The 11776-nt window shown below is 44.4% G+C and overlaps 1 protein-coding gene across 1 annotated transcript in view; it reads right to left on the reverse strand.

Annotated features, from left to right (window-relative positions):
• LOC139215388 (potassium voltage-gated channel subfamily KQT member 4) overlaps window positions 1-6913 on the reverse strand; it is a 42206-nt gene extending 35293 nt beyond the window's left edge. Inside the window, exon 1 of the mRNA XM_070846338.1 lies at window positions 6612-6913. Coding sequence (XP_070702439.1) covers window positions 6612-6913 — 302 coding nt within the window. The remainder of the gene's footprint in view (window positions 1-6611) is intronic.
• Window positions 6914-11776: the final 4863 nt, after the last annotated feature.

Here is an 11776-nt window from a genome sequence, read left to right on the forward strand (position 1 = left end):
TTTAAAAGGTGAAAAACAACATCGGGATAACATAGAAGCTTGTGTGCATCTAGTGTGATTAGCAGATGTTGGTAGGATCAAATACTTCCCAAGATGAAACCTCTCTCAAACTCTCATTTTTATTTTTAACTAATTCACTCTCTCAGGTCTACAGTCTGACTTGTAAAAACTGTGCTCCCTGCCTGACAGGGAGCAGCACCCAGTCAAGACATCTTGACTCAAAAATGACCTTGTGTCTGTGTCTAAATCTGGGTCTATGTCCAAATTTGGGTGTCCAAATCTCAAGGTGACATTCTAGCACAATCCAGTTACTCTAACCTTAATCTCTTTAGAAGCTCAACTGAATGTTGTTTCCTCCTTCACTCAAATCAAAGGAAATGCCAAAGATGCTCTTTTAAATGAGCGTCAGTGGAGCTGCACAATCGGACTATTACTATAATTACTGCTACTATAATGGGACTATGTCGCTCAGAAAATAGTGAAAAATATCATAATTTCCCAAAGTCAAACCAAACTCAAAGGTAATCAATTTACTATCAAATATGCCAAAGAAAAACTGTAAATTGTCGCAGTTGAGAAGCTGAAACAACAGAATGCACGAATTAAGTGATTAATCAATAATCATAATAGTTGCCGATTACACACACATTTTTCACAAAGGAAAGCTGAGCTTGTAAACTCTGACAGACAAACAGACCAGCTGTTCAGGTATGAGAGGAAAAGAGGGAAAGGGGTAGAGAGGCCATGAGGGAGGGGAAGTCAGTTAGACAATATAGCAAATGAGAGATGATATTCCCACTCAGGACGAAAGGGAAGGAGGGAATGATGGAGGAGAGAGAGAGAGAGAGAGAGTGACGGAAGAGCAAAGGCATTTGGGCCATAAAGGATTCTTAATGGAGCAGAATTTACACAACCTGCTGAGGTGAACAGATAAAAAAAAACAGCGGCGGTAAATGAACAACAAGCATCCAATCTGCAGTCCTGAGCAGGTTAAAAACCCCACACAAAATGCAGAGTGGCTTTCTCCCTTCACTGTTTTATGGTGCCACTTCCCTCTCCACTTCCCCCTTCTTTCTCTCTTACTTAGTCATCAATAAAAACACATTCATGTGCTGACTAAAATGGCTAACAACAAAACAAAAAGCTATTTTCTGATTTTCATTACTTAGGCCATTAATAATAAAAAAAGGTCCAACACCAAACGCGTCAGTGGTTTTTGGAGGGTGCCGGGGGGGTGGTGGGGAGGGATTTCACTTGATTTTGTGTTGCATGGTTGAAAACCAGGAAAAGCAGACCACACTGTTTCCATGACCCAGGTGGGAAGGTAGATTAGCTGGCTCGGACTGTGTTCAGGGGTAGGGAAAACTGCAAGGATAGACAGATAGAGGGAACACATTCAATCAACAAGCTGTCCGGGCTAAATGAGTTTAATAATGTCAGAAAGGCAATTCACCTTTAATGAAAAGCTTGCAAGCGGCGTTCTGTGTACAGCACTGTTAGCACAAAAGAAGTGTGAAGAATAAAGCACAGCTCTATAGATATTTCAAAGCCTCTTTGACCAAACCATCAGCGGAGAGGTTATGGAGAGCATTAGGCTGCGAGTCCTGTTGTGGGTATCTCTCTCCACATCTATAAATAATGTGGCTTTGGACTCAAGCTTTCATAAACAGACACCATCACTGGTGCTTGTGCCATAAAAGGTGAAAGTGAATGGATTCCCACATAGCATGGAGACTGAAAGGTTTATCTGGCAAAGATTTATCCGACACGAGAAGTTTACTTTGGAAATTTGTGAAGCTACTATTTCAGATGAAAGGGATAGAGAAAGAAATCAGTGTCCGCTTCTGTGTCCGACTAATGATAATTTCTTTAAAAGCATAAACAACACATTATTAAAAGCTGCAACAGATTTGCAGGCACTTATGTGTTCTTTCACACATTCGGTCACAGCTGAGCGAAATGTATTTGTTTAAGTTTACACGCAAATGTGCAGTCTGCATGACAGCTGTCTTATGGTGGTATCCAGGGATTCAGTACTGCACTTGCATGGATTTGGATGACTTACAAGAGACAAATTTAATACAGAATAGCAGAAATCGAAGCAGCGGAAGCCAAAATATCCTAATTTTTACCCTCTAGTATGGCTAAAACACTTGATCCAACACTTTCTACAATGCAACTTGATAACGTCTTTTTTTCAGAGCATCCCTCCCAGCCAAACTCTACACCATCAGTTTGTAACGCGGGCGTTCTGGAGACTGTGCTCCCAAGAAAGTGGCTGTAGTATTTATGACGGGAGTAAATGTTGTAAAGCGACAAAGCAGAGGTCGGGTGAATGGATGGGTGAAAAAAAAATCTGACTTTTACATGGAAGATCATTGTTCATTTCCCGTCTCAAACAAGTCAGTAGTGGCTTCTTTTAACCGTGACCACAATCACTCCCAAACCTTAACCACATACTGTAACCATGGAGACAGTCTGTGTTCTGTGCCTAAACCTAACCAAACCTTAACCACAGCATTGTCACATCATAACACAAACTTATTTTCCCAAACAATGACTTGTAACGGCTTTGAAAGGAACAGAAAACTGCTGAGATAACCCTGATGACATCCCCATGGCATCATCAGATATTTTCTCAGGCTTGACAAAGGTTGTCCAGAGCCACAGAGGTCAGTATTCAACTGATGTGTTAAATTAAAGGAGTTCATTTTTAACTTGAGCAGAGCAAATGAACAGACTGCTGCACGATATTGTCAAGAGTATATTTGTTCAAATCTCATTAGCCTGTCAGGAGTATTAGCACGGAGCTCATCATAAAATAACTACCTGTAAAGACATTTCTCTTTAACCCACTAATACGGATGATACTGCTCATGCTCGTGTCTAAAAACTCTGTTATAATTTTGTTCTACATCTCTGCCCCTCCTTTGTAAGACATCAATAATACATGACCGGTATATTTTCACCCTCCTTAGAACCAATCAATCACGCTGGCCGGACGGTGTTCAGTCCTGACAGCTTTTCATGTCCGTCCACATGCACTTTTACTGTATTTTCAGGCGGGGGTCCAGGGAAGTGCTGTACCAAGCTGGAGGTTTAGAAGGAGTGTAGCAGCCAATGTCGAGATCAAGACACGACATGGCGTCTTGGATTTCCACAGTGCCGGTATTAGCTGGCACCGTTTTAGTATGGCCTGATCGAGGGGTGGCAGCATGATTTTAGAATGGAGCTCCATGGCCCCAAAGGACCTCCTGCTGGGATGAATTACTATGGGCAAAACAGGCGGCCTCATGTGATGGTCTATATGTGGCACCGCCTGTGGTGGAAATGGATAAGAGGTCAAAGGTGGGGGGAAACACTGAAACCGATCCTTCTGAATGTTGTCGGTCATCTGCCAAGCTGACAGGGCAGGTTTACACGTGGACACATTCACAGAAGATGGAACCAGTAGTAGAGCTGACAAAATTAGTTTTCAGTACACGGACAGAATTAGACAAAATTTGTCAATGGATGGAAAATGAATCTGCAAAAATGCCTTAATTATTCATTTAAATTCAATATCATACAAAAATGCCAATCATTCTCTGTTTGATATCATTGGAAACTTGATATCTTTGTGTTTTAAACTGTTGGTTTGAAAATGTCACCCTATAAAGAGTGATGGCAATAATCATGACTAAACGATTAATTAAAAATGTATCTGACAGATTAATCTTTAATAAAAATTTGTGTTAGTTGCAGTACACACCAACAGCTACTCAAAATACGTAACATCAAGTATAAGACAATGAGGTATGTGAGTTCTTAGAAACCTCCACAATTTCTTACAACCCAAACTTTCTCGCTGGTGTTTTGTACAAACTTTGGCTTCACCAGCTCAGACAAGCAGACCGTCCCTCCTGCTGACACTGTAGTTTTACTGCAGGTGAAACAAAGAGAAGAGATTCAAAGGTGACAAAGGGGTCTTGAGCTTTTACTGTGAGCAAGTGAAGGGACCACAACGAGACAAGCGGCACTTAACATTTCCAACAGTCCACGCACCATTTGAACAGGAGTCTGGGCGAATGCAAGAACCTACAGTGTCGTCTAAGCAACCGATGCACAGCTGGACGTTTTTTCACAGAAGTTTCCGGGAACACTATCGTCTCTTTTTTTTAACGAGTTTCTCTGTTCTTACCCCCTTCTCTCTCCCTTTTCTCAGCAATGTAGCAAACAAGGCTTTTAATTGAGTCTGTTCACCTAAGTAATGGCAGGTTTCAAGGAGGAGAGGAGAGAAGAGGAGAGGAGACACTCTAAATTAGCATACATCTGTTACGCTGGTACGCTGGGAGAAAGTGTTTGAAGAAGTGTCTCATACCCAGGAGACAGTCGACATGCAGATGTGAAACAGTTTACAGTAGCGTAACCTGAACCGTTAAGAACACAGGATGTTGAAGTTACCCAAGACCTTTATCTAGAAGACGAATCTGTCTCTTTGACGGTGCATCCTGTGTGTAGCTGTGACACCAACGATGCGAGTTGAGGAGTGTGGTGGGACTTAAGTGGGTGCCCGTGGAGAGACATTACGGTGGAGAGCTACTTCACCCCTTTTCCATGCACACTCAAACACACACCTGCGAAGAGCGGCTCTCGAGAAGCAACGCATCTGCTCCAGTGTCCCCTGTTACAGTGCAGGGCTAATTAAAGGATCAAGGGAAAGTTAGCGCAGCGCCCTTACACAGCAGTGTATGGCTCAATTTAATTACAATAGATCAACACCGCCTTAATTGAGCTTCAGCCTACAATGAATTTACCTCACACATGGAGCAGCTCTCAGCATGGTGAGCGCCTCACATGTAATTAATCAAAAGAAATGCACAGCTCAGGGTGATACAGTAGCACTCAGCTAGACATATGTGCGCCCCACAGACAATATATCATGTCAGAGTGTGAGGATTTTTCAAAAGCCTGTTGAGATTTTAGCCTCAGGTACATTTTGCAATCTGTTAAGACGGCGGCATAAAAAAGGGGCATCACAGAGGCAGCTCATTTCCAAAGTCAGCTCCGTCTTTGAGGCCGTGGCATCTGAAACATGATCGGGGCACCTCAGAGCGCCTGTCCTGCCTCCTCTGAAAGAGAAATAACAACAATGGCAGAGCTGCCAACCACTCCGACACCCAGTAATGTCAGGGAGAATGTCACCCGCAACTACCCTGCAAAGGCCATCGCTCTTAATGAGAAACACACGGGGTGGAGCTCTGTGCGTGCTGCAAAGACATGTTTGCAGTCCTGTGGGAAAAAGGGAAGGAAGAGCCCAATAGAGAGAGAAGTGAAAGGGGTCAAGTGGGAGGACACAGTGAGACCAGTGTTTGCTGATCTGCACTCACTAATGTACCGACGGTATATGATGAGAGCACATGAGTCGTGGCTCTGCATTGGGATTTCCCTCTGTTATAAACACATGATGGCATCGGCAGGGAGGCCGCTGTACTTGTCTAAACAACGACACACAAAGCTTGGTCCAAGACGCTCCCACTCATAATGCTCTGACCACTTTGCGCCAGGCGCAGACACAGCTGGAAGACAGCTGCTTAGTGCACAACTGTCCTGGGCTTCACTTAAAAATCCACTGAAAGAAACTGACACACTTGAGAAACAGTAAATATTCACTGAGTGAACTCTGACTTTTAACGTGACACGTGGGCCTACCATTCACACCGAGCTTTCTGATTCTTGCTTTAGTCATCAAAGAGGTTACATTTAAATCTGAAACGTGTCCACGTTCAACCACATGACAGTTCAGTACAGTCTGCTTTGGACAAATGATTGCTGTGTGTTTTCACATATTAGTCCTGAGCCGTTGGTCCATCAGAGAGGAACAGCCCCCGCTGGGAGTGAGCTCGTGCTTTTGCAGTGTTTATATGTTGTGTACATTATAGAGCATATGGCACACTTTACTTTAAAGCCCTGACAGAATATTCTGCGTGGTGCGGCGGGGGAGTCGCTTTGGTTTGAGCTCTATGTTTAGTGCGTGTGTTCAACTGGTGGCATTACCCTTCATCTGGTTTAAAAGCCAAGTCATGTAGTTCAGAATGGGTTCAAGTTGGGTTTTTTTTTACTTTTTTAACTTTTCTCTTCACCTGTCACAAACATGCTGCAACAAACAAGTCCAGTCACAATAATGTTTTTCTCCAAAAAAAAAAAAGGCATAATGCAAATTCAGAAGTAATAAAAATATGACTTTCAGGGGGATTTTGATTTTTTATTTTTTTTTTAATACCAATTACCTCCTGTGGATTTGGACAGATTAATTGAATATCCAAGGTCCTCCTGATGATTTAATCAGACAGAGACAAGGGGAAATTGAACAGGAGGCCCCGTGTTGTGATGATGTATGGCATAAGACCGCGCTAATTGCCGAATAAGCAACTCTGCTTGCTTAATTGGAAAATTCATCAAATGAATGCTGGCGTATACTGATCAAATCACATGATTGGAAACGAGTGTAACGCAGCCACGTCTGGTGGCGTGTAGCTTCGCTCGGTAACTTTGTGAGGCTTTAAAAAGTTGTTACTGGAGAATAAAGACAGAAAAGAAGACACTGATGACAACAATGAGGATACACTTACATGAATGCGTGGTAGATAAATGCGCATCCTCTCGGTCTCTCCAGCACGTTGTACAGGCAGTTTTGCAACTTCCTGAAGCGCTTGCTCGAGGCGGACGTGTTGGCCCGGGGTCCGGGCGGCCCGGGCAGCGGGGTGCCCAGCAGACCGGTGCGGTGAGACGGGTGTCCGCGCTCCGGGGTGGACGGCTCGCTTCTCTCCGTGTGGACAGCGGTGAGAGCCACAAACTCTACCCGCCGGTCGTCGTTCGGAGCCGGGGGCACCAGCATTCTGATGCCGCCGTTGTTTGACGGGCTTCCTAACATCTTCTGGTTAAACTACATGTGATCTGACACTTTTCACTGGAGCGCCCGCAGGAGCGCGGGGCGAAGTTTTGACCAAGTCATAGTCCGGTTTGTCTTGGCTTGAAAGTGGACTAAAACTACTCTACCGATCAAATCACATGAGTAAATCTCATCCCTGATATTTCCACCCCCCTCCTCGGTTTGATTAGTAGAGATTTGAAAGTTATCTATAAACCAAGTCGCGGTCGCAAAATAAAATATGCACAATAATAGGACAAGTGCGCCGCGCTGAAATGTCACCTTCAGCGATCATTGTTCTAAGTCAGATGTGAGAAGTAATCAGCGGGGTGCAGAGAAGTAATCACACATGCACTAACTCCAGAGAAAACAAAACAAAGCTGAGCTGCTAACAACTCGCCATCACTTTGCAAACTGGCCTAAATCAAGTAAAGCATCAATCACCATATACACACTTAAATCGTGCATGTTGTAAATCACTAAAAAAAAAAAAAAAAAAAAGACTACAAAGCAAGCGAGCACTGGATCTGTGTTCTCCAGACCAACTGCATCCAACTACAGTAACCAACTTTCAGTCATTAAGGTCGTCTTAGCTGTTTCTTCAGCTCTAATGGGCAGAGTGAGACTCGCCTCGGCCACTATCATCAGCCTGCTCTCCCCTCCTTGTGCGTCTCTCTGGTCCTGCGCTCCTCCGCTCCGGCAGGCGGGGTGGAGCGCGCAGACGTGCAAACCATCAGAGTGATGCCAAGAATCGCAGACGACTGACTCCAAAACTCCGGTGACAGGCAAAACAAACCCCCGTCCGTGTTTGCATCTGGCTTGTAAACGCTTTCAAAGGTGAACACCCCCCCTCCCAACACACCCTCCATCTGCAGGCGAGAGGCGAGGACTCCGCGCACGGGATGGGTGGCATGAGACGCACGCAGTGACGGGGGAGAGGGAGACCGGACAGTGATTCTGTCGTTTATGAAGCTTTCCCGGAAGGATGTGAGGTTTCTGGTAGAGCTGATACATTTGAAAAGAACTGCTGCTTGGGCATATTTATCTAAATGATGTAAAAGTATTATAAAATTATCCAGGGAGTCTAAGTATATCAAAGTGCCCCAGATACATTCTCTGAGCCTTCCAAAACACACTTCCTTAGTGTCAGGGATTGATGTTTCCTTTGCGTTTCCTCTGAGATGAAAATATCACTTGTGCTTATTGTGGGAGGGGGCTTGAATCCATGGCTACAGGCGTTTGGGACAGCAGAGACAGGTGCTGGGGGACACAGCGTCACTGACCACAGCCTCCTCCTCAGTGGACGGAGCTTTCTAAATCTATGACTGTGACACACTTGGAGGCTTGTGGTTATGACACATAACATGCTGGGGTTATGGAGCACGGTGCCCTGTAGAGAGATCACCTGTCAGGGGGCCTCTGAGGAATGCATTGTGAGGTGGTCCCCAAACTCCCGCTGGCCTCATTGTGTCATCTGACCACCAAAAGTGACATCAGCAAATGCCAAGATCTGTTTCTTCGAAATGAAATCTCTGAAACACAAGCACCGGGTCGAATGTAAACCTGGAGGTACAGCAAGTTAAATTCCTGAGGAGAAAAAGAAAACAAAGAGGAACAAATCTGCTCTCTTTCACCAGTACCTCATCGCTCACATCTCTGGTGCACACTTGAAATTGAAGTACAATGTATGGAAGCTACTCCTGAATAAAAATGCACATTATCTCCTGCATCAGTCAGGGAAACTGGTCATCTACCATAGAGCGAGTTTCAGTGTTCCATAACAGCAGCAGAGGCAGGTTACTTGTGTTAACTTTGTGCGTTCCTGTCCATTGTGGCTGCTGCAGTTTATGGAACATGCAGGTCTGTGGAATGACGTGTGGGAATGCAGCTGGAGTCTCTCACAGGTCACAAATCTAGACGTTATTCCCAGGACCCACTCACATTACATAACTTAACACAACTTAACATCACTAATCTTTGTCTCTTTACTTGGCACCACACATACAGGCCGACAGACTCAACTGTTGACAGCTGGACTTGATGCAGAAATGTGTTGATACAGACTGGGGACTGGTTAACATGACGCATCAGTCTGAAATATCAGGTGAAATTGTAAGAATTGATATTTTGTAATGAAAGTGCACATTCAGTGTATCTGTTTTTAGAAAGAGCAATATCTAAACTGATTTCAGCTGCAACTACTATTTTTCATTATAGATTCATTTGTAGATTATTTTTTAGTTTTGGATCAAGTGACTAATCTTCTAATCTATATGATAGGATGAGACAAATGTTATTGCTGGATCGTAGGAAAATTGAAGGATCATATGTCAAAATGTCAAAATGTCAGACTGTGGTGAAAAACGTCCATCACAAGCTTTCAGATGCCAACAGTCCAAAGGATGTTCAGTTCACCATCATTTGATGTACTTTTCCAGGAAAAACTAGTTAAACTAGAATTGATTTGCCTTGCTGTGTGTTACGTCATTGTAAATTGAATATTTTTGGGCTTTGGAGTGTTGATTAAAAATGAAGCATTTGGAGACGTTGCGCTGAGCTCCGGGAAACTGAACATACATTTCATCGACCAAACAAACAATCGATTAAGCAAGAAAATAAACAGCAGATTAATCGTTAGTTGCAGCCATAAATAGGAGTAAAACAGGCTTATATTTTGGATGATGATCAGTGGAGAAGTCTGCTGGACTCTTCACAGGAGAGAAAATGAAGAACTGGGCCTATGTAAATGTGTATATTTCTGCCTTCTTAGAAAAGTACAGTAGGTGTAAATAACAGAAAGATTAAGGAACGGGGATCTTATGTAATAAGGTTGTCTAACAGTAACAGTCTTGTGGAGCCTAAGCACGCCCAAGGATGAAAGGAGGAGGTACTATCAAAACATCAACACAACGCCACCCTGTATTGGGAATCTCCCACTACAACCCTCTCTCTGTGAGCCTGGTTTCCACTCCTCCTTCAGTTTCCTTTGCCTCTCCTCCGCTCTGTCTCTCGGCAGTCCAAACCAGGTCAGGGGGCGGCAAAGGAAGGGGGTGTCGACGGACAGGCCAGCCTTGCTCGTACCCTCTGGGATTTACATCAAAGTTTCACCGAGGCGAAAACAGGCACCCCCTCTTTCTATTACAGTACCAGCCCTGCGCCAGTGTTACTCTCATCCAGTAATCAACACTGGGCAGAGTATCCAGCGTGGCCTCTGGGATACAGGCCGTCCTGTGACAGCACACAACAGCTGAGCAAGGTCAGACTGTAAAATGTGAATGTGGAACGGATGGTTGAAAGCACAAATGAGCACAACCGGACCATAAGAAGGGATCACACAGTGATATACACAGGTTTGGTGGCACCCAGGGTGGAATTACAGTTGGGGACGACCCAGAGTGGACTGCAGGGGCCCAGCGCTAAGAAGCGGCTGTTGTGCTCCCTTCACGCCCACCTCTCTGTTGTTTTTCCACTGCGCTCCTCACTCCAAGCATTCACTCACGCCCCGCAGAGCCTGCTGAGCTCCGGGAGTCGACAGCCACTCAGGGAATCTATGGGAACTTAAAAATACTCACATCAGCAATTGTGCGCTACACATAGTACAGTATGAACCCACTCCGTCCGACCCCCACCAACCCTTTATTTCCGCTGTGCTCTTGGACGTTTTCTTCGCCACTTAATGGCTTTCCCAGACTGCACTCTTGTTTGCCTTCATTTAATCTCCTTTCTCTCCTCCGTTTCATCTGTTTCCTCCTCTTTAACCCAGATTTTGGTCAATAGAAAACAGAGGGGAGGAGAGGGAGGGCAGATGAATTGTTGATACAGTGTCCGCTGTGTTGGATTAATGATGTTGTGCGAAGTCTGGTTAGTCTTTGGAGAGATGAAATGACAGTGTGTCAAACGGTGCCGGGCTTGGAGGAAAAAACCCCACTGAGCAACATGCTACAACTCTCATGTAGACACTGTAAAAATGTCAACTGATGTGAGTCACTTTTCCCGTGTTCATTAATCAGCCATTCTGTCGGTGTAAATCACTACATCCAGTGACTCAGTCGGGAAATCACACGAGTTTGGGTAGAGACTTCACTCAGTGGGCCATTCATGACCAGTCAAAAGAACCATTGTAACCTACTCCCACTCCTGGTGATTTACAGCACTGACTGAGCATGCTCCTACTAGGAATATGCAGCATGTTATTGACGAACATTTAGAGGGGTGGAGGGGACCGCAGTGTGGACACAAAACAACTGGAACATATACAACTCCGAGCAAGAAAAGGAGACAAACACACACGAATAGCACGACTGAAAAGTGTTCTAACCTGGCTGATCTCAAAATATATACAGGGGTAAAAGGTTGAGGTCTACAGGGGTTAAAGGATCAGCCTCCAGTGTATGGAGTGAAGCTGAATAGTAATCATTACCAGTGTAGTTCTGCATTATTTATGACCACCTAAGAGTCATCCCTCAGTATGAAAGTACAAAAGAGCCCTGAGCGCTCAGAGTACACTCAACTGCTACTGTTAAAAAAAATGTCCTGAAGGATTTATTTGGGGTGGTTTTGCCTTATGAACATAATATTTCTCAATTGCCCTGAATTGACCCGAATGATTTGTGCAGTGGAGCATGACGGTGGCCATAATTGAACTGTTGAACCCACCTTCGAGGCTCCGTGTCAGCAGCTACAGTGCAAATAACCCGTTATACTATTTAAATGTACGCCTTCTTTGGAGAACAGAGAATATGTTAGTCATTGTATAGAGAATATGGGCATTCTAATAATTTTTTTATTGGAGCTGAAAGCATCCTCATTCTGAATGAATACATGTCCTTGACTAGAATCAAGCCACTTAATCCCCTTACAGACAAA

This window comes from Pempheris klunzingeri, chromosome 16, assembly GCF_042242105.1.
Source record: "Pempheris klunzingeri isolate RE-2024b chromosome 16, fPemKlu1.hap1, whole genome shotgun sequence".
NCBI classification, from domain to species: Eukaryota; Metazoa; Chordata; class Actinopteri; order Acropomatiformes; family Pempheridae; genus Pempheris; species Pempheris klunzingeri.